Source organism: Rhamphochromis sp. 'chilingali' (assembly GCF_963969265.1).
Source record: "Rhamphochromis sp. 'chilingali' genome assembly, chromosome: 5".
NCBI classification, from domain to species: Eukaryota; Metazoa; Chordata; class Actinopteri; order Cichliformes; family Cichlidae; genus Rhamphochromis; species Rhamphochromis sp. 'chilingali'.
This window is the reverse complement of record NC_137932.1, coordinates 34,290,230-34,312,999: the sequence shown is the minus strand read 5'-3', so window position 1 is coordinate 34,312,999 and position 22,770 is coordinate 34,290,230. Positions and strand designations below refer to the sequence as shown.

Here is a 22,770-nt window from a genome sequence, read left to right as displayed (position 1 = left end):
TTATGTCACTGAGTTCTGCAAAAATCTCTTTCCTCTTTAGCTTGAAAATGAGTGATTCAGAGGATCCCGAGCTGGAGGAAGAGCTTCAGGCTGCTGACGAACTCCTTCAAGATATGCAGGTAACATTTTTAGTGGAAACAGTTGTTAAAGAGGGAACACGCTTGTCTAATATTTTGTACGGAGTAAATGTTATGTTATTTGAATTTTTTTTAAAGTTTATGTCAAATTAAGTTGGTTAATTTAAGATGTTTGATAATCTTTGCTTTAATCATAGACTGTATTTTAGGTGTTCCCTTTTTTCCTTGTTAATTGCGTAGAATGATGCACAGAGTGAACCTCAGCCAAGACCAGTGCGCTGGAAAAAACGTGACAGACAGGGAGCTTTTATTCCTCAAAGACCATCAACCAGTCGAAGTACTAGTTGCATGCCACGTGGTCAGTGTTCACACAACCATTGATTTTATCTCACAACTTGTTTTCACCAAAGAATTTCAGTAAGTAAATATTCTTCATCCCCCCCCCCCCCCCCCCCCCCCTTGTCCAGAGAGCAGCATCAATGTCCACGTGAAGAACCTAGTTATGTTGCCAGTGTCAACCCAACAAAAGGTACTTTACCTTCTTGTTTATATTGTGATTTCTGTTTACTTTTATATTTGTTGTTATAGTTGAGTTATGCAGGGCTTTTGTGGAGTCCTAAGAAACATACTGCCTAGAGTGTTTTTCAGAGTTTCTTCCTTTCTTCATTTTTTTTCTGTTAGTGTATGGAACTGAGGTGCTTCGTCAGGAGCTCCTTCAGTTGTTGGAGGATGGAGAAGAGGACGCAGCCATGACTTGTGAGACGTCGTCTGAGTCAGCTGCTACTCACTGGGCGATCAGAAATATGGTGTCCTCGCAAAAGTGGAAAGAGGCCAGGCCTTGTCTTATAGACAATATGTTAGCTACTCTGGATCCACAGTCACACCGTGTGTGTCAGTGTGGCAAACAAGTAGTTGTGAGGTGTCTGGACTGCCTGCCTCTTCCATTCCTTTGTGCTGACTGTGATATTGCAGTTCACACACGCTTTGTCCTGCACAACAGAGAGGCAGTAACAGGAGGGTTTTTGCAGCCTTCATCAGAGTTTCACAAGCCAATAGGTACAGTTTTTAAGTCTTATGCATTTCTTGCTATGTATGAGTATGAGTGGGTGCTGTTATTGTATATTTATTGTGTATCAGTTAATTTCTAATTCTTTTTATATATATTGTGTGTTTTAATGTTAGTTCGGCTGTTGCCTGTGCAAAGGCCAGACCATGTGTGTGACTGCCCAGCAGGTAACGTTGAGGTTTCACCCGGCGCAATTGTGGCTCTTGTAACCATAAATGGTAAGTTGCCCTTTTGTCACACACTACATACACAATAGATGTGTTTGGAGGTTTTATTGCAAATTGTGCATTGCTATCTTGGTTTTAATTACCCTCGGCCCGCAGTATATGTGGGCACCTGTCAAAGGTCATTTGGATTTACCAGACCGATTTGAAAACAACATGAAAAAAATGAATGCTTTGCGCCATGACTGAATTTATCCTTATCCTTTCTACAGGGCGTTATAACCTTGCACTGCCAGTGGTGAGCTGCACCAGCTGTGGCCTAATGTGGTCCCCCTCAGTTAAGGACATCCTGGGTAGTGGATATTGGCCTGGCACCTTAAATTTCTGCACCCTGTTTTCAATGGATGTCTTTCAGTCTTTCTATGACATTAAGAAGGCTGCACCAGGGATGTCACTTAAGGCATTTGTCAAAATGCTGGATGAACGAACAGCCCATTTTGGAAGGGTGAGTTTCTAAATTTGCTAAGTTTAAGGAAATTGTGCAAATCAATGTTTATGATGACTGTCCTTGAATATTCTGTTGTATGTCCTCTATGTAAAAGAATGGCCGAATATCAGCTGATGCCTTCAGTAAAAGTTTCTTGGAGTGGAGTGCTGTAAAGTTTGAGGTGGACAGGATGTGCAAGGAGCCATGCTTTAGCTGCCCTGCCTGCACTCCAGACATGCTTGCCGTCTCAGTTGATGGAAACCGCAAGCTTTATCGCTTTCAGTCTAATGCAAGGTACGTTATGCATTGTGTACATAAGTCAAATATGGATTTGTAGAAAAATGTATTTTAATGTTTCTTTTCAAACAACTGTCACTGTGTTCGTTCAGCACTTCAGAGCAGGGGAACTTTGAAGGTGTCTTCATTGAAAAAGATGAGGAAGTTGCTGAGTTTGTGAAATACATCCAGAGACACACAAATCATGTAAGATACACATATATATATTAGTGCTGTTAGCGTTAATCTTGTTAAAATGACGTTAATGCCGTAACCATATACACATACGTACGTGTGTGTGTGTGTGTGTGTGTGTGTGTGTGTGTGTGTGTGTGTGTGTGTGTGTGTGTAGATGTATGGATGGGTCGATATTTTTTTTATTTTTCTCTTGGTGTTGTCGTAATACTATTTACTTTACTTTATCTTAATGTTTACTTAATTTTGTCACCATGTGTATTTAAAAAAAACAACATGATTTTTATTTTGTGTTATCAGTGCTGTCCTGGGGAGATCTGAGGTCTTGTGTGACTCGAGGCTAATTCAGCTAATTGTTATGCATTTGTTTTAAAAAGTTTGTCCCTGATAGGGCTTAATCATGTCATGTCTTTTATGTTAAAATCTTTGAGTGTATAGGTCCCGGGGAAAGGGTTGTGCGGATCTTCATCTTGGACTGCAGCAAAGGAGTCGTCCAAAAAGTCCACTGGGAAGTTGGATGAGGAGGGCATGGAAATAGCTGTTTGTCGCCACGGAGTCCTCTTAGCTGCATTGAACATGTTTCGAGGGGAGATCTTTGCTTACCCCCTTTTTCTCCAGAGGAAGTTGGCAGCTAGCATCCCAGGACATATTACGTTCCTTTGCTCCGATGTGGCCTGTAAATATTTCCCCTATTTAACCAAGGTGGCTCAGCAGTGCCCTGAGCTGAGGAACCTCTTGTCAATGCGTCCTTTTCTCTCCGTCATGCATGCAAAGGCTCACACTTGGAAATGCGAGGTATACTGCAGCTTGTAGTTTTGGATTAGTTTGAGACATTTTGTTATAAGGTTGAATGAATTCAGCAGTCATGTATTGTGACCTCCTTTCTATAGATCAAATGGGGAGGTGCGTTTCAGGATGGGGCCGGTTCAACAGTTGGAGAAGAGGTGGAACAAGTAAACAGTTTCCTGTCTAGGGCGGCCATCACAACGAAGTACATGTCTAAAGCAGGTGTGTGTCCGTGTCTGAGATTCCACTCAGTCTCCTGCTCATTAATTCTAATTTGTATACTAACTGAAATGCAGGGCGAACAGACATGCTGACCCTCCTGGCTTTGGGGTGGAACAAAAGGAAAGTGGAACAACTGGGCCGCACTTTGAGCCAGCGATATCTAAAGGTCATTTTTTCAACACCCATTTTAATGTGTGTGGTAATGGGGGGAAAACACCAGTACTCTTTTAATGTCAATATGAATGACATTTATGAATGCATTCTTAGATCATAAGGATCCTTAGAGAACAAGTGGAGAGCCTGAATGCGACCAGAAATGAGCTGGGTGTGGATGACGACACACTGCAGCAATGGGTGGCCGATGTGCAGAAATGGGCTGAAGGTGAGTCTCAATATAATGCACTCATGTATAACAATAGGACCCACCATGGCCTCATTAAAGAACTTAGAGTTAAGATCTTTCTGACAGTGTCAACAAACAATGAAAAATAAGCCTTGGAAAAGCAAATTTATGGCAGAGTTGTTGCGTTTCATCAAATTGGATAGAACCTGGGTTGAAATGATGTCGTACTAGTTGGTTTTATAAACCTGAACACCAACATACTTGTTATCTCATGATTATCATGAGATAGCAGCACATGAAGGCTCCAGATGTCTTATAATGAATGTCATCAAGTCAGTGATTACAGAGTCCACTGTAGTTTGGTGACTGTTACTCATCCTGTATTCTGATTAATATTCCTCTCACTTAGAAAGTGATCAAACTGATGGCAGCCTTGGAGCGTTGCAGGCACGAATAGAGGAGCTTGTCGTCATCATCAGAGTGCGAACACAAAGTCTTTACAGACAAAATGGTACGTCCCAGTTTCTTTGAAACGGACCGTTTGATGCTCAGTTTGTACAGCTTGTGCAGCTACTTTGTAAACAGAATCAAATCAGATCCAGGTTTGTTTAAGCTGGATGTGATTTGTTCTAGCAAACAAATTGATGAGTGTAGATTAAAATGAAACTATATACATTATGTGAAGGTGTGAATTTTTTATGATTATTTACAGATAGCAACAAGAGGCGACACAGAATTCGCAAGGTCATCTTAGTTGAGAAGAAACGCTTGGCGGCTGCTGTTGACGACTACAACAAGCTCGCTGAACCAACAAAGCAAATCGTATCCAGTGATGCCCTCATGCAGACCGATATTTGGCCCTGGCAGAGCACAAGTGAACGTAAGCTCTTGATTTATAAATATCCTTTTTAAACAAGCTCCCAGTATCTGAGCAGTAGTTGAATGTTTTGTTCTTGAATCATAATATGCTGCTATGTTTTCCCATCTGATGTTGTTAAACTGTAGCTGCTGCTGACCTCCGGACAAAGAGAAAGGTCTTTGAGAAGGTGATGGCTGTGAGGCGCCTGAGAGAGGAGGAGATGATCCTTTGCAGGGAGATGCGGCATCACTGGACAGTGTTGCGAATGCGTTCTGTGGTGTTGGGGACAATCTCCTCAGACTGTAAGCACTTTATTTATTTATTAATTTTTTGATGAATCGATTGAAAATAAGAGCAGATGCTAAGTCTTACTGGATCTTTTACCTATATCTAGATTGCTAGCTAACACTGCCTTCTCCCTTTTAAAAAAATGTTTAATTACAGCATCCTAATTCCTTGTGTTTATGAGGTGATTTTTTTTTGTTGTTTGTTTTTTTTACTTTTCTCATATTTATTTGTTTTGTTCTTTTTACAGCCTCCTTTGTTGGCATGTCGGAGGATGCACAGAAGGGACTCTGTAGCCTGGTTTTAAAAAACAAAGTGAACTGAAAGCTGAAATGCTCAAAGTAAAGGACGTGTACAAGAGAATCCTCAGCCACCAACCACTCCTGGAAATGGACTCGGAGGAGGAGGAGGACATTCCAGACGATGCCACTGAGAGTGATTTGAGCACTTCTGATGAAGACTGATTGTGTCATCATTGATGTTATGTTTGGTAAAATAAAAAGTTAATCACATCTCTGTTCAATGTGATTTTTCAACAGACATTTTACATTTTGAGAAGAAAAATGGAATTTCCTTGGTGCAGTTGTTTACCCTGAATCATTATTTCCCATCTAATTTAATGACTAGTGTACATGTTCAGATACGATAACATAATTTAATTTATGGGATGCTTTCTGGGCTGCTCAAATAATCACAAAATTTAAAAGCACCAGGCAGCACACTCACAAGTAAATTTTTTGTTCAGTGTTTTGTCGAAGAAATCAACAAGTACAACTGAGATGTTTGCTGTAGTGGTGTGTTTGTTAAGAAGCATGCCAGCACACTGGTGAACTGACAGTCCCAGAATGCACCCGTGCCATTGACTCGCCCCAGAGCAAATGAAATTGCTTATCTAGAAAGACAACCGTCATCAAAGAAGAAGTAAAAGAGTAGGAAACAAATGGTAAGGGAAGGTACTGTGGGGTAGGAAAGAAAGGCCAGAGCTGTGCAAAATGACCTCCAGCAGGCCACAAATGTGCACGTCTGCTCAAACGGTCAGAAATGGACTCCATGAGGGTGGTATGAGGGCCCGACGTCCACAGGTGGGGTTGTGCTTACAGCCCAACACAGTGCCGTATGTTTGGCATTTGCCAGACAACACAAAGATTGGCAACTTTGCCACTGGCGCCCTGTGCTCCTCACAGATGAAAGCAGGTTCACACTGAGCACTTGTGACAGTCTGGAGACGCCGTGGAGAACCTTCTGCTTCCTGCAACATCCTCCAGCATGAGTTTGGCAGTGGGTCAGTTTTGGTGTGGGGTGGCATTTCTTTGGGGAGCTGCACAGCCCTCCATGTGTTCGGCAGAGGTAGCCTGACTGCCATTAGGTACTGAGATGAGATCCTCAGACCCCTTGTGAGACCATATGCTGGTGCGGTTGGCCCCGGGTTCCTCCTAATGCAAGACAATCCTAGACCTCATGTGGCTGGAGTGTGTCAGCAGTTCCTGCAAGACGAAGGCATTGATGCTGTGGACTGGCCCGCCCATTCCCCAGAACTGAATCCAATTGAGGACATCTGGGACATTATGTCTCGCTCCATCCACCAACTGCACCACAAAATGTCCAGGAGTGGGCAGATGCTTTAGTCCTGGAGTCTGGGAGGAGATCCATCAGGAGAGCATCTGCCACTTCATCAGGAGCATGCCCAGGTGTTGTAGGGAGGTCATACAGGCATGTGGAGGCCACACAGACTAGTGAGCCTCATTTTGACATGTTTTGAGGACATTACATAAAACCAGATTAATGATTCTGTATTGCATTGATCAAGGAACCAACCCAATAGGAGCTAAAGGAATCCTCTTGACATTACTTCACTCAGTAAGTTTATACTATGTTTAATGTGCATTTTCTTCATCAGTTTAGAACATAACATGTTAGCGCTCCCTGGTCCTTTTTGGAGACAGATCCTGAGACAGCAGGCAGCTATGGAGAACTCGTGTCAGCTGTGGTAATTAAGGAATACTTTGATTTAATATTGATTTCATGACAACTATCCTCTGGCACATATTCCTGGATATATATAATGACATAAGTAAACTCCCATTTTAGAATCATTGCCTTCTTTGATCTGACTTATTGCCTCAGACTTTGGCCCTGTGTCCCCAAAAGTATAGAAAATCCATGACACTGAGTAAGAGGCCTTTATCATGTTATAAGTGAGAGAGTTTGGTGTAACAGTGGTTGAACATGCCAAATCAATCCACAACATACTGCCATTCCCCAGCTGTAACCTGCATATGCATCAAACCAAAATCCAGTATCATAGCCACAAAAAAGACATAAAGATTAGGTTAAAAGGGTTGTCTCATTTTGCCAGATAGCTTCATCCCAAAAAAGATAAACATTCTTCAAAAACAAAAGTTTGTGAATATTTGCTGTATTGCCAGGCCTAAACCAACCTGTTAAACTTATCAAATTATTGTCATAGATACAAACCTATTGATTGAAACAGAATAATCCATTGAAGCCTCCATCATCATCCACAATCACTGTTACTGTTCAGATTATTTTATCTCTGTTTTCCTCTAGAATGTTTTGAAAATCAGCATTTGATCAACAGACTTTTTAAAAGTTTATTTTGATCCTATTGTTTACCTGTGTAATTGCATTTTTATTGAAATTATGACAGGAAAACCCTCAATCAAATTGTATCTTTGATATCTAATAATAATATTAACTATAATGTTACATATGTAATATGTACACAATAATATTGTGCAAACAAACAAGAAAAATAGCAAAAAATGTCAATTTTTTTAATACCCTGTATATAAAGACCACATATGACCACAACTCCAAATGTGCAATTGTCACTGCATCTAAACATGACATATTACAAAAAGGTAGAAACATATAATATACAATATGTTCTGAAGCTGGTACTGGTGCAGTTAACTTTGCTTTAGGCTCCCATACACAGTAGGTGTTACTTACTATACGTGCAGTGCAGTATTACTTTACCTTGTAATATGTTATAATAAGCAAGTCACTTCTATATTTATGAGGATGTAGACAATAATGTTGGCTGATATGTAAAACTATGAGATGTCGAGTGCAGGGAAGATATTATTGATCGATCAGATTCATGAATATGTTAGGTACTTAAGCCACAATTAGAGAGTGAAACAGAGACTGACACTGGTTGAAATGTATAGTAAATATTTTATTTTGAACTTTTATGCTGAACTACAAGCTGTGAACTGTGCGATCTCTGCGACCTGTGGTGCCTGGTTTACTGTGTGTAAAACTGCGCAGGTTCCCATGTGTCATCCCACACTTTGCCACTGTCAGGAGAAAAACATAACAAACAACAACGACAACCACACACAAAATAGGACAATTTAGGTTGTGACATATGACAATTTTTTAGGATGAAATATCTTCTATATTCATGTCATGCTTTATACACCTTCATTGTAATATAAATTAATCAAATCAAGTCAGAGAGTATTAATATATGTAGTAGATGTCAAGTAGGACCACAGCAGCAGCCACGATCCATTGGAACCTGCTGGATGAGAGAGCACAGAAACTCCAGGGAAGAAGTTTAGTTAGTAACATGCATGAACTGCATTACTGAGACATGTATGTTTACAGATGGTGGTGAGGGAGAGGGGGAGAGTTTTCAGTAAAAGGAGACGTGACTGCATCTTCAACCAATACTGAGCCTGCATAACCCTGAAAGAGACAGAGAGAGAGGGGGGGGACACTAACCCCCAGCAGTCTGGTCCTATTACAGCATAACTAAGGGCTGAGCTGAACCAGCCCTAACTATAAGCTCTATAAAGAAGTAAAGTCTTATGCCTACTCTTAAAAGTGTTGACCATGTCCACCTCCAAAACTCATAATGGACTTTGGAGGTGGACAGCTATCAAGCTCCTCACAGAAGAGGAGCTCGATAGCTAAAAGCTCCCAATTTACTTTAGTCCAAATACATGAATTCAAATTGAGTTGATAACTATTTATCAACAATATGAATGTCTGTTCCCGTCCAACAAAGCTGTTACTACATACCATGTTGAGCAAGGCTTCCACTTGACTTTAACTTCTTCTTTTTCCTGAAAAACATGATATAAACAAACAATTAATTAAGAAAGACATGCAAGTTGCATACAAAAAGGAGCTTATAAACATTTGTGTACTATTGAATGGCTCAATATATTATACAATTAGTTTACAAAAACATAAGAACCACTACAATGCTTGTACTGCCAGCATCGAGTGCATGTCAGCAAAGCAACACTGCTTACATTGTGGCTCACAAGCAAAACTAACTGAAGCAGATGTTACTGAATGGGAAGGAGCACCTCCACATCAATCACTCCTTCTGAGCATGATGTCAGGAGGACTTTAAAGAACGTAAACATCAGGAAGGCAGCATGACCAGGTCGTATCAGGTGGTCTGTTCTTATTTAATGTCCTATTTGGAGTGAAATCCTGACTCAGTGGCTGAATTAGTGTAGATTCATCAAATACAAAAGCTTATGGATATTCAGTCAGGCACAGTTCAAATCCGGGAAGTCCAAAGACGCAAACAAATCTGCACAACAGCAGGCTAAATTACTTACATTTACAACTCTCCTGTCTACTATCTCTTCATATTTGAAAATCTTCTGTGTACGGTGTTTTCGGCATTCTGAAAAATAACAAATGAAATATTTACATGAGTTCTGTAAAACTGGAAAAAATGCAAAAATTAAGAAAAAGAAATCTTAACAAACTTAACGAACATGTCATGTGTTTCGTACATTTACAATACCATAACGTCTAACCTTTCCTTGTCCTTTTTTTGTTTGGGACATCCGAGGTGTACACCGTAGAAATTGAGGGAGATGCAGGATGTGGAGATGGAGAGGAGGATGCAGGAGAAAGCAGAGATGAAGAGGAGGATGCAGGAGGAAGCAGAGATGGAGAGGAGGATGCAGGAGGAAGCAGAGATGGAGAGGAGGATGCAGGATGAAGCAGAGATGGAGAGGAGGATGCAGGAGAAAGCAGAGATGAAGAGGAGGATGCAGGAGGAAGCAGAGATGGAGAGGAGGATGCAGGAGGAAGCAGAGATGGAGAGGAGGATGCAGGAGGAAGCAGAGATGGAGAGGAGGATGCAGGAGGAAGCAGAGACAGAGAGGAATATGCAGGAGGAAGCAGAGATGGAGAGGAGGATGCAGGAGGAAGCAGAGATGGAGAGGAGGATGCAGGAGGCTGACAGAGGGAAGATGTTGGTACAGGCTCTAAATGAAGAATAAATTCCTCGTTTAGAGCCTCTGGGTCTGGGACTGGTCCAGCATCGACACTGTCAGCAGAGGATGGTCCAGCTGCTGGTGTAGAACTTTTAGCAGGAGGTGAAGCTTGTAATTCTGAAAAATTTTAAATATTAAACATTCATTAAAATGGGTTGAAAAAATGTACAGTACACATAAACACATAATAAGTAGTGATTTGCATGTTTTCAGTTAAGTTTTTACTAAAGATACAACTGGTAAATATTGGCATCAAATAAGTCATCTCGCACACTCACTGACCCAAATAATTCAGTACAAGTGCCCTCTAGGGTAGTGTGACATCTGTAGTGCTTTTCTACATTGTACATTAAAAAATTAATGAGTGTGACTATAAATCCAGATAGATAATGACTTTTTCCTCTGATGACACTACTTTCCTGACTTTGTAGTGAATAACATTTGACACTTCAAGCTAGTACTGTGACTTAGGAGTTTTGTACAATGGTGATGCTAACTACCTCAGGGAGGTAATCAGGTAACCTCTTAAGAAGTATATAAGTTATTTAAGAATCTTGGTGTTCATATTGGTAACATTATATAACATTTGTTATACTAGAAAGTCTCGAAGAGAATTATCAGGTCTGGTTTTCGTGAAGATTTTTAAAATTACATTTGTATATACATGAGTGTGAAAGACCATACTATACACACACACATACAAAATTGTTCAGGTGGGTAACACCAGAGGTTCAGTATGGCTAGCTTTGGTGATGTGACCGACACATGGGGAGGTAATAAGGCAGATATAACACTATTTTCATGTTAGCAACAGGACATGTAGGGCAGCTGTCACCTCACAGCAAGAAGGTTACTGGTCTGAACCTTGGCTGAATAATAGAATAGAACAGAATAGAGTAGAGTAGAACAGAATAGCTGGTGACTGTTAACTATCCTCATCCTCACCATCTTGTTTGTCTCTATGTACCCCGTGATGATCTGCCTTCTTATCTAGGGTGTACCATGAGTATCACCCAAAGACAGCTAGGATAGGCTACCTGATAAGGACACCTGGTTACAGATAATGGACAAAGCATATCTTACTTCTCAGAAGGTGTTCATAAAGCTTACTCATCTTCATGAGGATGTCACGTGCAGCACCTTCCGCTGGTTCGATCTGAGTGATCACGTCCCCTACTATACGGCCCTTACGGTCAAACTGTCCAAGAAACAGAATTGGTTGGTAGCCCAGGGCATGTAGCTTTGAAACCTGCAAGAACAACAAAGAAAAACATGCAGCCAGTCTTTCATGTAAGCAAATTGATGTATAACAAACCTTTAAGTTTCACATCTTTGTTGTTTTATTGTTGTCGATAGTTAAAAAGTATTTATGGTGACCAAACCTGTAAATGTATGATAAAATCCATCTTGAAATGTTTTGTCTCTCAGTTAATAGCCGATTAAATTAAAAATCAGAAGTAGCTTGAATAAAAATAGTTTTTAACAAGTTTTTTCTAGTTGGATGTCTTTAGTGTGATGATGTTATTCTGATGTGAATAACTTTTTTATTTATGCTCTTTTATAAATTAATATTTTATGTGTATATACATGTCTTGTTAGTTTCTTACTTCATGATATACAAGAAAACATTGACAACTGTGATTAATAAAGAATTGTCTACCAGACTAACCACTTATTAGATCAGAACTTTTAAACTTACTGACAACTGGGCTGAATTAACCACCCTGCTCGCATTTCTGTTTTTTTTAACAGAGGCAGCCCAGTTACTGTTTTTAAACTGTTCTTGTTTTTTTTTTTCAATCCCTCCTTTAGGTTCAGGCTGCCCAGGCATCCACTGCATGTCTTCCTGTTGCAGGTGTTTGGGGCCTGACAGGAAGGGCATGGTTTGGTTTTTGGCTTTGTCATTTCTGCAAATGAAAATGGAACATGTAGGGATTATTTCAGGTCTGTTTTGGTGAAACGATTACAAAAATAATTTATGACCAAAGAAATAACTTATATTACGAGGCAGTATTACACCATATTTAGAAAAAAAAATCAATTACGAGATTAAAGTCATTAATATTGAGTTAATTACGTGAATAGGGTTAAAAAAAACCCTGAATTGATTACAGAAAAGATACATTGCTAAAATAGAGCAGTACTAACATTAGCTGGGTGGCCAAGCAAGTGTCTTACACATGAGAATACATCACAAAAAAATTTAAATAAACTTTTGCAGAAGTAGTTCTCTTGGTACACAGACTGCTCTGTGAAAACATTTCAAGTTTAATATCAGTTTAATATCACTGAAATTAATATTTCAGTGAACATGCAAATTACCCACAGTTTATCACAACTTACTTAGCTAGGATCTGCCTCGTGTCCAGTCGAAAACTTCGCTGCAGGACCGTGAGTTGAAAGATACATTTACTACGACTCCCAAGATGCATTGCAGTAAAAACCATCCAATCGCCTTGCTTAAGATCTGTTGACGTGTCGCTAAAGGCGCGCTGTAGATAAATATTGCAATTTGTAAAAAATAAAATACTACAATTTGCATTTTTTAATTACATAATTAAACACTGGGCCAGTTTAATTTCGTATTATCGCTGGTTATTATTTTAGAGTAAATAAAGGAATAATGGGTAGCACCAAGCTGTTGTTATCTTCATTTCCATAGCGACGGCGGTTGAGGATTATGGGTAGTGTGCAGTTACGGGATTAGTGCGTCTGCGTAAATTGGTCTGATTGGTTGGAGCCGAGCGCATCCAAAACTAGCAGGAGTGGTGAATGAATCTATAAATGTGTTTTACGTGTGAAATGAAAATAATAAACCTAACGAAGGATTATGTACGTTAAATCTGCGCACTTTCAGATCGTGAATCAGTTTGGAAAACACTGTGTGATGGCCACAACATGAAGCGATTTTATTGTTGAATTATCAGTGATACTTTCGTGTTTTTGTTGAGAAATGTTAACGATGTCATTAAAAGAAAGCATTAAATTAGGGAGAAAAACCCGTTCGCGGAGAGGGTCCCCGGTTCTCCAGTTAGATTGTGCTTCACGGCGTCATGTTTCGCCATGACGGGGTTATTATTGGAGTAAATGGATGGCTGGAGCCTCTGCTCGAAGCGTCTCTGATCGCCGCGAGCGGGTTCATATTGGAATGAATTGACAACCCACAGCGTCACATAAAAACGTGGAAGGGTACCTTAGGCGTCAGCATGAGAAGTTAAGGGACGTGACAAATCGTCATTATTTTACGCGTTGGGAGTGAGAACGGGTTGAAATCTCACATTTGATGATGGACCACAGGTTCTCAATGGGGTTCAGATCAGGTGAACAAGGTGGCCATGTCATTAGTTTTTCTTCTTTTATACCCTTTCTTGCCAGCCACGCTGTGGAGTACTTGGACGCATGTGATGGAGCATTGTCCTGCATGAAAATCATGTTTTTCTTGAAGGATGCAGACTTCTTCCTGTACCACTGCTTGAAGAAGGTGTGTTCCAGAAACTGGCAGTAGGACTGGGAGTTGAGCTTGACTCCATCCTCAACCCGAAAAGGCCCCACAAGCTCATCTTTGATGATACCAGCCCAAACCAGTACTCCACCTCCACCTTGCTGGCGTCTGAGTCGGACTGGAGCTCTCTGCCCTTTACCAATCCAGCCACGGGCCCATCCATCTGGCCCATCAAGACTCACTCTCATTTCATCAGTCCATAAAACCTTAGAAAAATCAGTCTTGAGATATTTCTTGGCCCAGTCTTGACGTTTCAGCTTGTGTGTCTTGTTCAGTGGTGGTCGTCTTTCAGTCTTTCTTACCTTGGCCATGTCTCTGAGTATTGCACACCTTGTGCTCTTGGGCACTCCAGTGATGTTGCAGCTCTGAAATATGGCCAAACTGGTGGCAAGTGGCATCTTGGCAGCTGCACGCTTGACTTTTCAAGTTCATGGGCAGTTATTTTGCGCCTTGGTTTTTCCACACGCTTCTTGCGACCCTGTTGACTATTTTGAATGAAACGCTTGATTGTTCGATGATCACGCTTCAGAAGCTTTGCAATTTTGAGACTGCTGCATCCCTCTGCAAGATATCTCACTGTTTTTTACTTTTCTGAGCCTGTCAAGTCCTTCTTTTGACCCATTTTGCAAAAAGAAAGGACGTTGCTTAATAATTCTGCACTCCCTGTATAATCCATCATACAAAATGTAATGAAATGGAAAAGTCCCTTTTTCAAACTTGTTTTATTAGTTTTAATCTTTTAACTTTATGCATCAAGCAAACATTTAATTATATGCAACATTCTCTGACTGGAAGAAATTTGTTTAATATTTAAACCTATTTTCTGCACATTCCAGCACATAAAATATATTTTTTTGGTGTGTTTACACTCACTCTTTCAAATAGATGAAAGTAAAACACAGCAGAAAATAAATAAAGTCAAAGACTAGCGGTCCTGTTGCTCTATTTTCACCTGTAAAGCAGGAGTAGCGTAGGCAAAGGTTTACCCTGGTGCAGGTGTGCTGCGGTCAGTTGAAGAATCCGCGAGTTTCTCTGTGAATTTCCCATTACGTCAAAGCGCACTCGGTGCTTGCTTGGAAGTTTAGGGGGTTTTTTTCGCTGTAAAAAGAAGTTTTCTTCCCATGCACAACGCTAATGGACGCTAATGTTTTTGTCACCTTTTATGGAATCAAACTTAAAGTAAGGTCAGTACTTCCACGCTTTAAACGCTGCACGCCCATACTCTCTCCCGCACTCGATATATGATCCACTGTTGATCTGCACACAGCTGTTGTCATGAATGGCGCACTCGCTTATGTCACTGTCATGAGACAGTCTCGCAAAAAAATCACGGTTTTAGTAACGCAGTAACGCAGCGTTCCTACGGGAAAGTAACGGTAATCTAATTACCGTTTTTGCAATAGTAATCCCTTACTTTACTCGTTACTTGAAAAAAGTAATCGGATTACAGTAACGCATTACAAGTAACGCGTTACTGCCCATCTCTGACTACTACACACCAAATCCTGTCGTTGGTACCTTTTGTAGCCACTAGGTAACAAAAGCTCGACACTGCCCCTAGCATCCTGGAGCACTTCTGTTGTGCTTCGGAGTTTGTACGTGTTTTGTCTCAAGGGGCCACTGTAAATATACTTTTATTTATTCACTCCACATAAAATGTAATAAATAAACTATAAAACACTGCAAACCAACAATTTACATTTCAACTTTTAACTATTTAAATTTTCAGCTTTTTCCTTTTAAACAAATTTAAAGTGAAACAACACAAAACACTGCAAACCACAACACAATACAATATAAATTAAAATATGCAAAACAAAAAGAAGATGCACATTCTCTGTCATATAGCCTGGGATGATTTTTTGGGAGCAGGGCTCGCAAAATTTCACAATCCCTGGTAGCCCTTCGGGCAGGGACTCTTCAGTATTTGGTAGCCCAAAATAAATTTAAGTAGCCCGAATAAAAAAGAGAGCAATTTTTTGATTGATGTTTTGTTTCCTGTTTTGTTTCCTTTACAATATTATACATTAAAGTATAATATTGTAAAGGAAACAAAACATTAATCAAAAAATTGTTGAAACACAAATTACAACATTGTATGAAAATTACAATCATCAACTCAAATACTTGGTTCTAATTGAACAGAAATTTCTATGAACTTGTAAGAACTGTGTAGGACATGAATCAGTCTGTGTCAGATCCTGAATTTGAAATTTCCACTGAAGTCACGGGTAAGAGGCAAGTTGAACCAAGATCTAGGACATTTGCTTTTTGAAGTTTGCAAAAAATTTTGCCAGTGGTAGTTCACTCTTTGCAACATAGTACGCTGTTCTAAACAGATTTTTCAGGTTTATTTTTAGTATGTTATTTGCAATTGGTGTTTGTTCTGGGAAAGATATTGCAGACTGAGCAATAATGCATTTCTTGCATTTCTCATGGGTTCTAATGGGGGCCTTTCTTAAAATTACTGGTCCCAGTAACAAAGTCGCTTGTCGACTCAGAAATCGAGGGAAAACCAACAACACACCCGGCAGAACATTATGTTATTTACACGGGTGCACATAAGTGGTCCGCAGGTGCGCATTCGCTGTCAAAATAAAAAATGCACCCAAGATAAGAAGTTGCAACGCGTGTTTGCATCCATATAAAAGGCAGTGTTTTTGTCCGCTAGAGTGGGATTTTCATTGCACATTCCGCACCAAATCTCTGTGCGTTCATCATTTGTTTGAAGCCAGCTCACCTCCTGCAACCATTTTTCCGAGAATACGCGCTTCTTTTGTGGTTCAGACTCCTTCTGACATTTCTTTGGAGGTGGAGGAAAACCAAAGTAATTGCTTAAAGGAGCTTGCTTCTTCGACATCTTTAAGAGTTCTAAGCAAATGTCTGTCCTCCTCCAATAATCCTATGTACACAAACACGCGTTGCATCTTCTTATCTTGTGCGCGTTTTTTATTTTGACAGCGAATGCGCACCTGCGGACCACTTATGTGCACCCCTGGTGATATACAGGGAGTGCAGAATTATTAGGCAAATGAGTATTTTGCCCACATCATCCTCTTCATGCATGTTGTCTTATTCCAAGCTGTATAGGCTCGAAAGCCTACTACCAATTAAGCATATTAGGTGATGTGCATCTCTGTAATGAGAAGGGGTGTGGTCTAATGACATCAACACCCTATATCAGGTGTGCATAATTATTAGGCAACTTCCTTTCCTTTGGCAAAATGGGTCAAAAGAAGGACTTGACAGACTCAGAAAAGTCAAAAATAGTGAGATATCTTGCAGAGGGATGCAGCAGTCTCAAAATTGCAAAGCTTCTGAAGCGTGATCATCGAACAATCAAGCGTTTAATTCAAAATAGTCAACAGGGTCGCAAGAAGCGTGTGGAAAAACCAAGGCGCAAAATAACTGCCCATGAACTGAGAAAAGTCAAGCGTGCAGCTGCCAAGATGCCACTTGCCACCAGTTTGGCCTTATTTCAGAGCTGCAACATCACTGGAGTGCCCAAAAGCACAAGGTGTGCAATACTCAGAGACATGGCCAAGGTAAGAAAGACTGAAAGACGACCACCACTGAACAAGACACACAAGCTGAAATGTCAAGACTGGGCCAAGAAATATCTCAAGACTGGTTTTTCTAAGGTTTTATGGACTGATGAAATGAGAGTGAGTCTTGATGGGCCAGATGGATGGGCCCGTGGCTGGATTGGTAAAGGGCAGAGAGCTCCAGTCCGACTCAGATGCCAGCAAGGTGGAGGTGGAGTACTGGTTTGGGCTGGTATCATCAAAGATGAGCTTGTGGGGCCTTTTCGGGTTGAGGATGGAGTCAAGCTCAACTCCCAGTCCTACTGCCAGTTTCTGGAAGACACCTTCTTCAAGCAGTGGTACAGGAAGAAGTCTGCATCCTTCAAGAAAAACATGATTTTCATGCAGGACAATGCTCCATCACACGCGTCCAAGTACTCCACAGCGTGGCTGGCAAGAAAGGGTATAAAAGAAGAAAAACTAATGACATGGCCACCTTGTTCACCTGATCTGAACCCCATTGAGAACCTGTGGTCCATCATCAAATGTGAGATTTACAAGGAGGGAAAACAGTACACCTCTCTGAACAGTGTCAGGGAGGCTGTGGTTGCTGCTGCACGCAATGTTGATGGTGAACAGATCAAAACACTGACAGAATCCATGGATGGCAGGCTTTTGAGTGTCCTTGCAAAGAAAGGTGGCTATATTGGTCGCTGATTTGTTTTTGTTTTGTTTTTGAATGTCAGAAATGTATATTTGTGAATGTGGAGATGTTATATTGGTTTCACTGGTAAAAATAAATAATTGAAATGGGTATATATTTGTTTTTTGTTAAGTTGCCTAATAATTATGCACAGTAATAGTCACCTGCACACACAGATATCCCCCTAAAATAGCTAAAACTAAAAACAAACTAAAAACTACTTCCAAAAACATTCAGCTTTGATATTAATGAGTTTTTCGGGTTCATTGAGAACATTGTTGTTCAATAATAAAATTATTCCTCAAAAATACAACTTGCCTAATAATTCTGCACTCCCTGTAGCTTGTCATATTGCAGCCACAGAAATTCTTTTGTCCATGAAACCATAAAGCTGCACTTTCTTTTTGCCTTATAGTCTGATTTGTCATAACTTTTCCGTTTTGTGGTAAGCTTTTCTTTGGCTGTCACTTCTTCACCCTGACCTGTCTTATTTGGCTCAGCAGAACTAAAATATATATCCTGCTGCTTTTACACACGCACTCAGCGATCCTCTGTGCGATCAACCTCTCACATGTTTAAGCTTGCTGCGGGAGATTTCACTTGTCATGTTTGCATAGTAAGCTAACGATTGATAAGACGATGTCAGAGGAATTGGTGCGCAAATTATCGTCACTCACCAATCAGTACTGTCGCTCTCTATACACAGTTCGCACGATTGCAAAATGAGAGCAAAAAATATATTGACAGTGGCTCACCGATGCCAATGACATAATTACCCAGCTACATTTCCGAAAGAATGCAAAAGCATTGACATATATTTTTCATTCCTACGATAGCCCGACGGGCAGGGCAGAGATAGATTTTGGTAGACCGACTGGAAAAATCGCTAGCCCCAGGACGTCGGGCTAGTGATTTTGTGAGCCCTGGGGAGTGTTTTCCTGCTTGGAATTGCATACATAGGATTCACTGCATGAATAAACTTTCTGAATCCTTTATCATCTACAACTAAAAACAGTTGTAGATTACTATACCTTTCTAATGTGACGATGTTGTCTCTTGTTGTTGTCCCTGGCTCTCTTTCTCTCTCTTTCTCTCCCCCCTCTGCTCAGCACAAGCACAAGGCTCACGTGCGGAGTGAAGCAAAAAAATGTGCGAGAGAGAGGGTGAGAGAAAGAAAAAAAAACCATGGCTCCCAATAAGGAGCCGGCTCGCGTCATTCACGTCGAAGATCCGTTTCGTTCGCGACCAACACATCACTACTGACCAGAGCCAGACAGAAACACAAGGGTAAGGCAAGGTAAATGGACTAATTCTTATATTGCACATTTCTATTCTACTTGATCACTCTTTAAAACTTGCATCATTTTACACAAGCTCTTTTTTTTCTAACCCTTAATGCAGTCTAACCATGAGACTCTAACGACCTAATCAGAGAACAACTGGGGGAACAATATATTGCCCAAAGATACTTTTGCATGCAGACTGGAGAAGCCAGGAATAGAACCTCAAACCTTCCAATTACTAGATGAGCTTCAACCCCCTCCCCCCACCCCCAACCACCTCAGGTACATAACAAAAAACAAAACACTAACTAGAAAGAAACAAAAGCACCCTTTTAGTTAAAACAAACTAAACATTATTAAAGATAAGCTTTTGTGGATAGTATTTCTCTTCATAAGAACTTTTTATGATTTTTTTATTTTAAAATATGTATTTAATAATTTAGTAAGGAGCCCTGCAAGGGAACACTGTTTAATGTGGAAGAAGTGATAAAAAGGTGGTGCTGAAAAGCTAAAAGAGAAAAAGAAACAAAAAATAAATGCAAAAAATGTGTCAAATTAACCGACATGTTGTTTATTTATTTGATCAATCATGGTGGGTCATCTGGACCAAAAACGTCAAGCCCAAGGCCATTTTTTGTCCTAGTACAACCCTCGAAACAACCATAGCTCACCTGCGAGAGAGATTCATAGATTTTTATTTTGAGCTTGGCCTGAAGTATGAAGACATTGAAACAATGTTTTGCAGTGCAAATGGTTTTTACATAAGTGACAGACATCAGAAGAGCGTTCTTGGTGTAAGGGGACACACTCATGGAAGGCGTATTCTGACATGGTGGTTTTGGTTGAATTCAGTGACAACCAGCTGCAGTACCCTGGACAGCTTCACAGGTTTCAGATGGAAGTATGATAAATGCAGGGGAAAAGATCTTTCTCAGGGTCTGGCAAACCTTTTCAGGATTGCTCCAAAGTACTTCTTTTTTTCCCCAATGTCCATTGTGAGGCTCCGTAATTTAGGAAAGGGAAGGAAAGTGAAATGTTTTCATTGAATTATCTGACTAATATTGTGGCTTCTGTTGTGGCCAGTACCATTAAAGAAGTGTGCCTAGCAAAATTCTAGTATTTTTTCAGCACTAATATGTATGTATGTATGTATATTTGTATGTGACAGAGACACATACAAAAATAGCCAGAGACAGAGTAATAGAGTTGTGATGACGCCATACCACTCCACACCTGCCATAGGCAGATGTGGATGGAAAGAGGGGGGAAAAAGCCACTGTGAAGTTTCCCACGGGGCCCAGGGCTGTCCACGGGCAAGAGTGCAGCTGACAGATAAAGCATTTGACAGTGACACATTGCTATGCGATGACAACAAAAATGACTAGAATTTTAAAACACACTTTGTCTATTCCCACTATTATCCCTTCCCTCTCGCTCTTATCCTCACCAGCTCCTTTGAGTCACTTTGCTCTCACTTGATTTTACATAAATAAGTGGAGAAGAAAGGAAATCACATAAAGGGACTGACATTAAGGGTCTGTCTGTGTGAATTATTCCATCCTCGTTTCCTCTCACAGACATAATTTGCCTGATTTTCTTTCAGGGAAAACTACTTTACACTCATTCACCCTCCATAAATTCTCCAATTATTGATCATCCAAATGCTCTTTATTGAGGTTATATTCCACTCTTTGAAATAATCTCACCACTAGACATGACTAGAAGTAACACTGCAAATTAAAGACTCACATTACCTGGGTTCTTCTATTTAAGACAACAGTCACAATGAGGGTTGGGAAGGTTACTTTCAAAGTGTCATCTGCTACACAGCACTGAGTATCGGCTTCAAATGATGCTTGGTAATTGAATAGAGAGAAGAACTAGAATAAATACTAGTGCAATCGTATTGTCTCTTTTAGATAGCCTGCCTTTCCAAATGCATATAATTGTGAATTTAATGAAACATAAAATTCTAATTTACAAGCCTTATTTTGTCGCATATTAACAAACTACAACCACTATTAACTATGGGTAAACTTGCACTGGAACTTACCAAATTAAGACATTTTATATCATCACTAGGCAAAGACACAGTACCAAACAACAACACTGAACCAACAATTTACAAGTGCAAATAAATTCTATAGTATGTGTATATTATACAGGGCTCTAGAGTGTGACCAAATTTTTCAGTGGTGCAACTAAAAAAAAATATTTTGTCGAACTGTTCGGGTAACAAAAAAAAAAAAATCTCTGCAACTCTCCGTGTGGTCAACAACAGACACACATTATGCCCCTATCGTGGACTAAACCAATCAGAAATAGTCAGGGGCGGGACCTCTCTGATTGGCCGTGGTCCAGTTGGAAGTGCAGGTGGAAGAGAGAGGTGAGTAGTTTGAATAAGGCGATATCAATTCATTAACGGATTCCACACAAAGACGTAAACACAGAGCGGACCCGACGCATCAGAATCAGCTTTGTCTTTCTCGGCTTTCTCACCCGACGGCCCGGACACGGACACGCTGAGTTGCAGGTTTTGTCTCTCTCCAACCAAAATTCGCAGAGCCAGCAGCAAAAGAAGCAGCAAACTGCGCTTCACTTGATCAATGTCGTCATGAATTCCCTCTGACTTTTGCGGTTTTGCTTCCACCACGATAAAAATTACACTTCATACACAGCTCTCTGTGTGTACTTCAAGAACAGTGTCCTGTCTCAAATCGCTTATTACCCACCAGTCTATCGTTGTTTACAGCGCTGTCTTTTTCTTTTTTCACTTACATGATCTCGGGACAAGAAAGCCTAATTTCTGCTGTTCAATACTGAAGAAATTTAAACTTCTTAAAATTATGCAAAATTGCAGAATATTTTTAAGGTTATCTGCTATAAAAAGCCAGACCAGGAAAATCTCCTTCATGTTTTTCTGTGTTTTATTCTCAGTTACTTTCACACAAAGGCATCTGCTGTGATGTTCACAATTCTGATGAAGTCTCAGTATCAGTACCGACAAATGATCAGAATTATAATATTTCTGACTGTCTGAGGCTAAATTGAATCTAATCAGGACTTTGAGAACCGGAATCGAATGGATTATAGAAATCAGTGATGATACCCATCCCTAGTGAGCAGCCTACGCCCGACAGAAGTGGATGTAGCTGTGGGTAATGAGAAAAGAACGATTGATAACTTTTTTGTTAAGGCCTGAACCATCTGAAATTCATAGCCAGTGCTCTGACACAGTGCCATCAATCTTTGAAAGCTGAAAAAGCACAGTATATCCAGAAAACACATTATATGCTGCAATAAATGCACTGCCCAAGTGCATGTCCCCTCTCCCCAATGCCTTTCAGCAACAGACAGCAGCAAACAGGTCGTCAGAGGAGGCCGAGATGATGATTAACTTTAACATTTTCTACAATATTGACAAAGCACTTTAAGCACAAGTTTGTTACTTAATAATTTAGAAATGAATATTGTCTGTATGGACTTCCCCCCCAAAGAAAGTGCACATGTAAAAGTGCAGTGATAAGCGATGCAGTTGAAAAATTTGAGTGTGCCTAACTTTTGTGCCGGTACGCCTAACTTAAAAAAGTTAGGCGTACCGGTGCGCCCATGTCAAAAAGTTAGTCTAGAGCCCTGTTATATATAATATGTATATTAACTTATGCGGTGTTATAAGGAATTTGCTCACATTAAAAAACAGGAACTTCTAAGTTTACCATTAC

At 40.3% G+C, this 22,770-nt stretch overlaps 2 protein-coding genes across 2 annotated transcripts; one reads left to right on the top strand and one right to left on the bottom strand.

Moving 5' to 3' along the window:
• The first annotated feature begins 544 nt into the window (after positions 1-544).
• LOC308397115 (uncharacterized protein) lies at positions 545-5,222 on the top strand. The gene is made up of 14 exons (XM_080882843.1): positions 545-606; positions 759-1,133; positions 1,260-1,361; positions 1,580-1,812; positions 1,910-2,088; positions 2,184-2,277; positions 2,704-3,060; positions 3,156-3,273; positions 3,348-3,439; positions 3,541-3,655; positions 4,026-4,127; positions 4,329-4,496; positions 4,622-4,777; positions 5,011-5,222. The coding sequence occupies exons 2-14, from the start codon at positions 827-829 to the stop codon at positions 5,082-5,084; spliced, it is 2,097 nt and encodes a 698-aa protein (XP_080738969.1). The 5' UTR covers positions 545-606; positions 759-826; the 3' UTR covers positions 5,085-5,222.
• Positions 5,223-7,941: 2,719 nt separating this feature from the next.
• LOC308397310 (uncharacterized protein) lies at positions 7,942-12,545 on the bottom strand. The gene is made up of 6 exons (XM_080883156.1): positions 12,380-12,545; positions 11,736-11,943; positions 11,120-11,285; positions 9,572-10,153; positions 9,368-9,435; positions 7,942-8,857 (listed from the first exon to the last, which is right to left on the bottom strand). The coding sequence occupies exons 1-6, from the start codon at positions 12,481-12,483 to the stop codon at positions 8,765-8,767; spliced, it is 1,221 nt and encodes a 406-aa protein (XP_080739282.1). The 5' UTR covers positions 12,484-12,545; the 3' UTR covers positions 7,942-8,764.
• Between the last annotated feature and the right edge of the window lie 10,225 nt (positions 12,546-22,770).

Bases quoted from the DNA above. Each gene is read 5' to 3' on its own strand.
- LOC308397115 (XM_080882843.1), top strand. From the start codon at position 827: ATGACTTGTGAGACGTCGTCTGAGTCAGCTGCTACTCACTGGGCGATC. The intron at 2,089-2,183 runs GTACGTTATGCA...GTGTTCGTTCAG, and splicing joins CGCTTTCAGTCTAATGCAAG to CACTTCAGAGCAGGGGAACT. The intron at 4,128-4,328 runs GTACGTCCCAGT...GATTATTTACAG, and splicing joins AAGTCTTTACAGACAAAATG to ATAGCAACAAGAGGCGACAC.
- LOC308397310 (XM_080883156.1), bottom strand. From the start codon at position 12,483: ATGGTTTTTACTGCAATGCATCTTGGGAGTCGTAGTAAATGTATCTTT. The intron at 11,944-12,379 runs GTAAGTTGTGAT...TTTCATTTGCAG, and splicing joins ACGAGGCAGATCCTAGCTAA to AAATGACAAAGCCAAAAACC. The intron at 11,286-11,735 runs GTAAGTTTAAAA...TTGTTCTTGCAG, and splicing joins TTAATTCAGCCCAGTTGTCA to GTTTCAAAGCTACATGCCCT.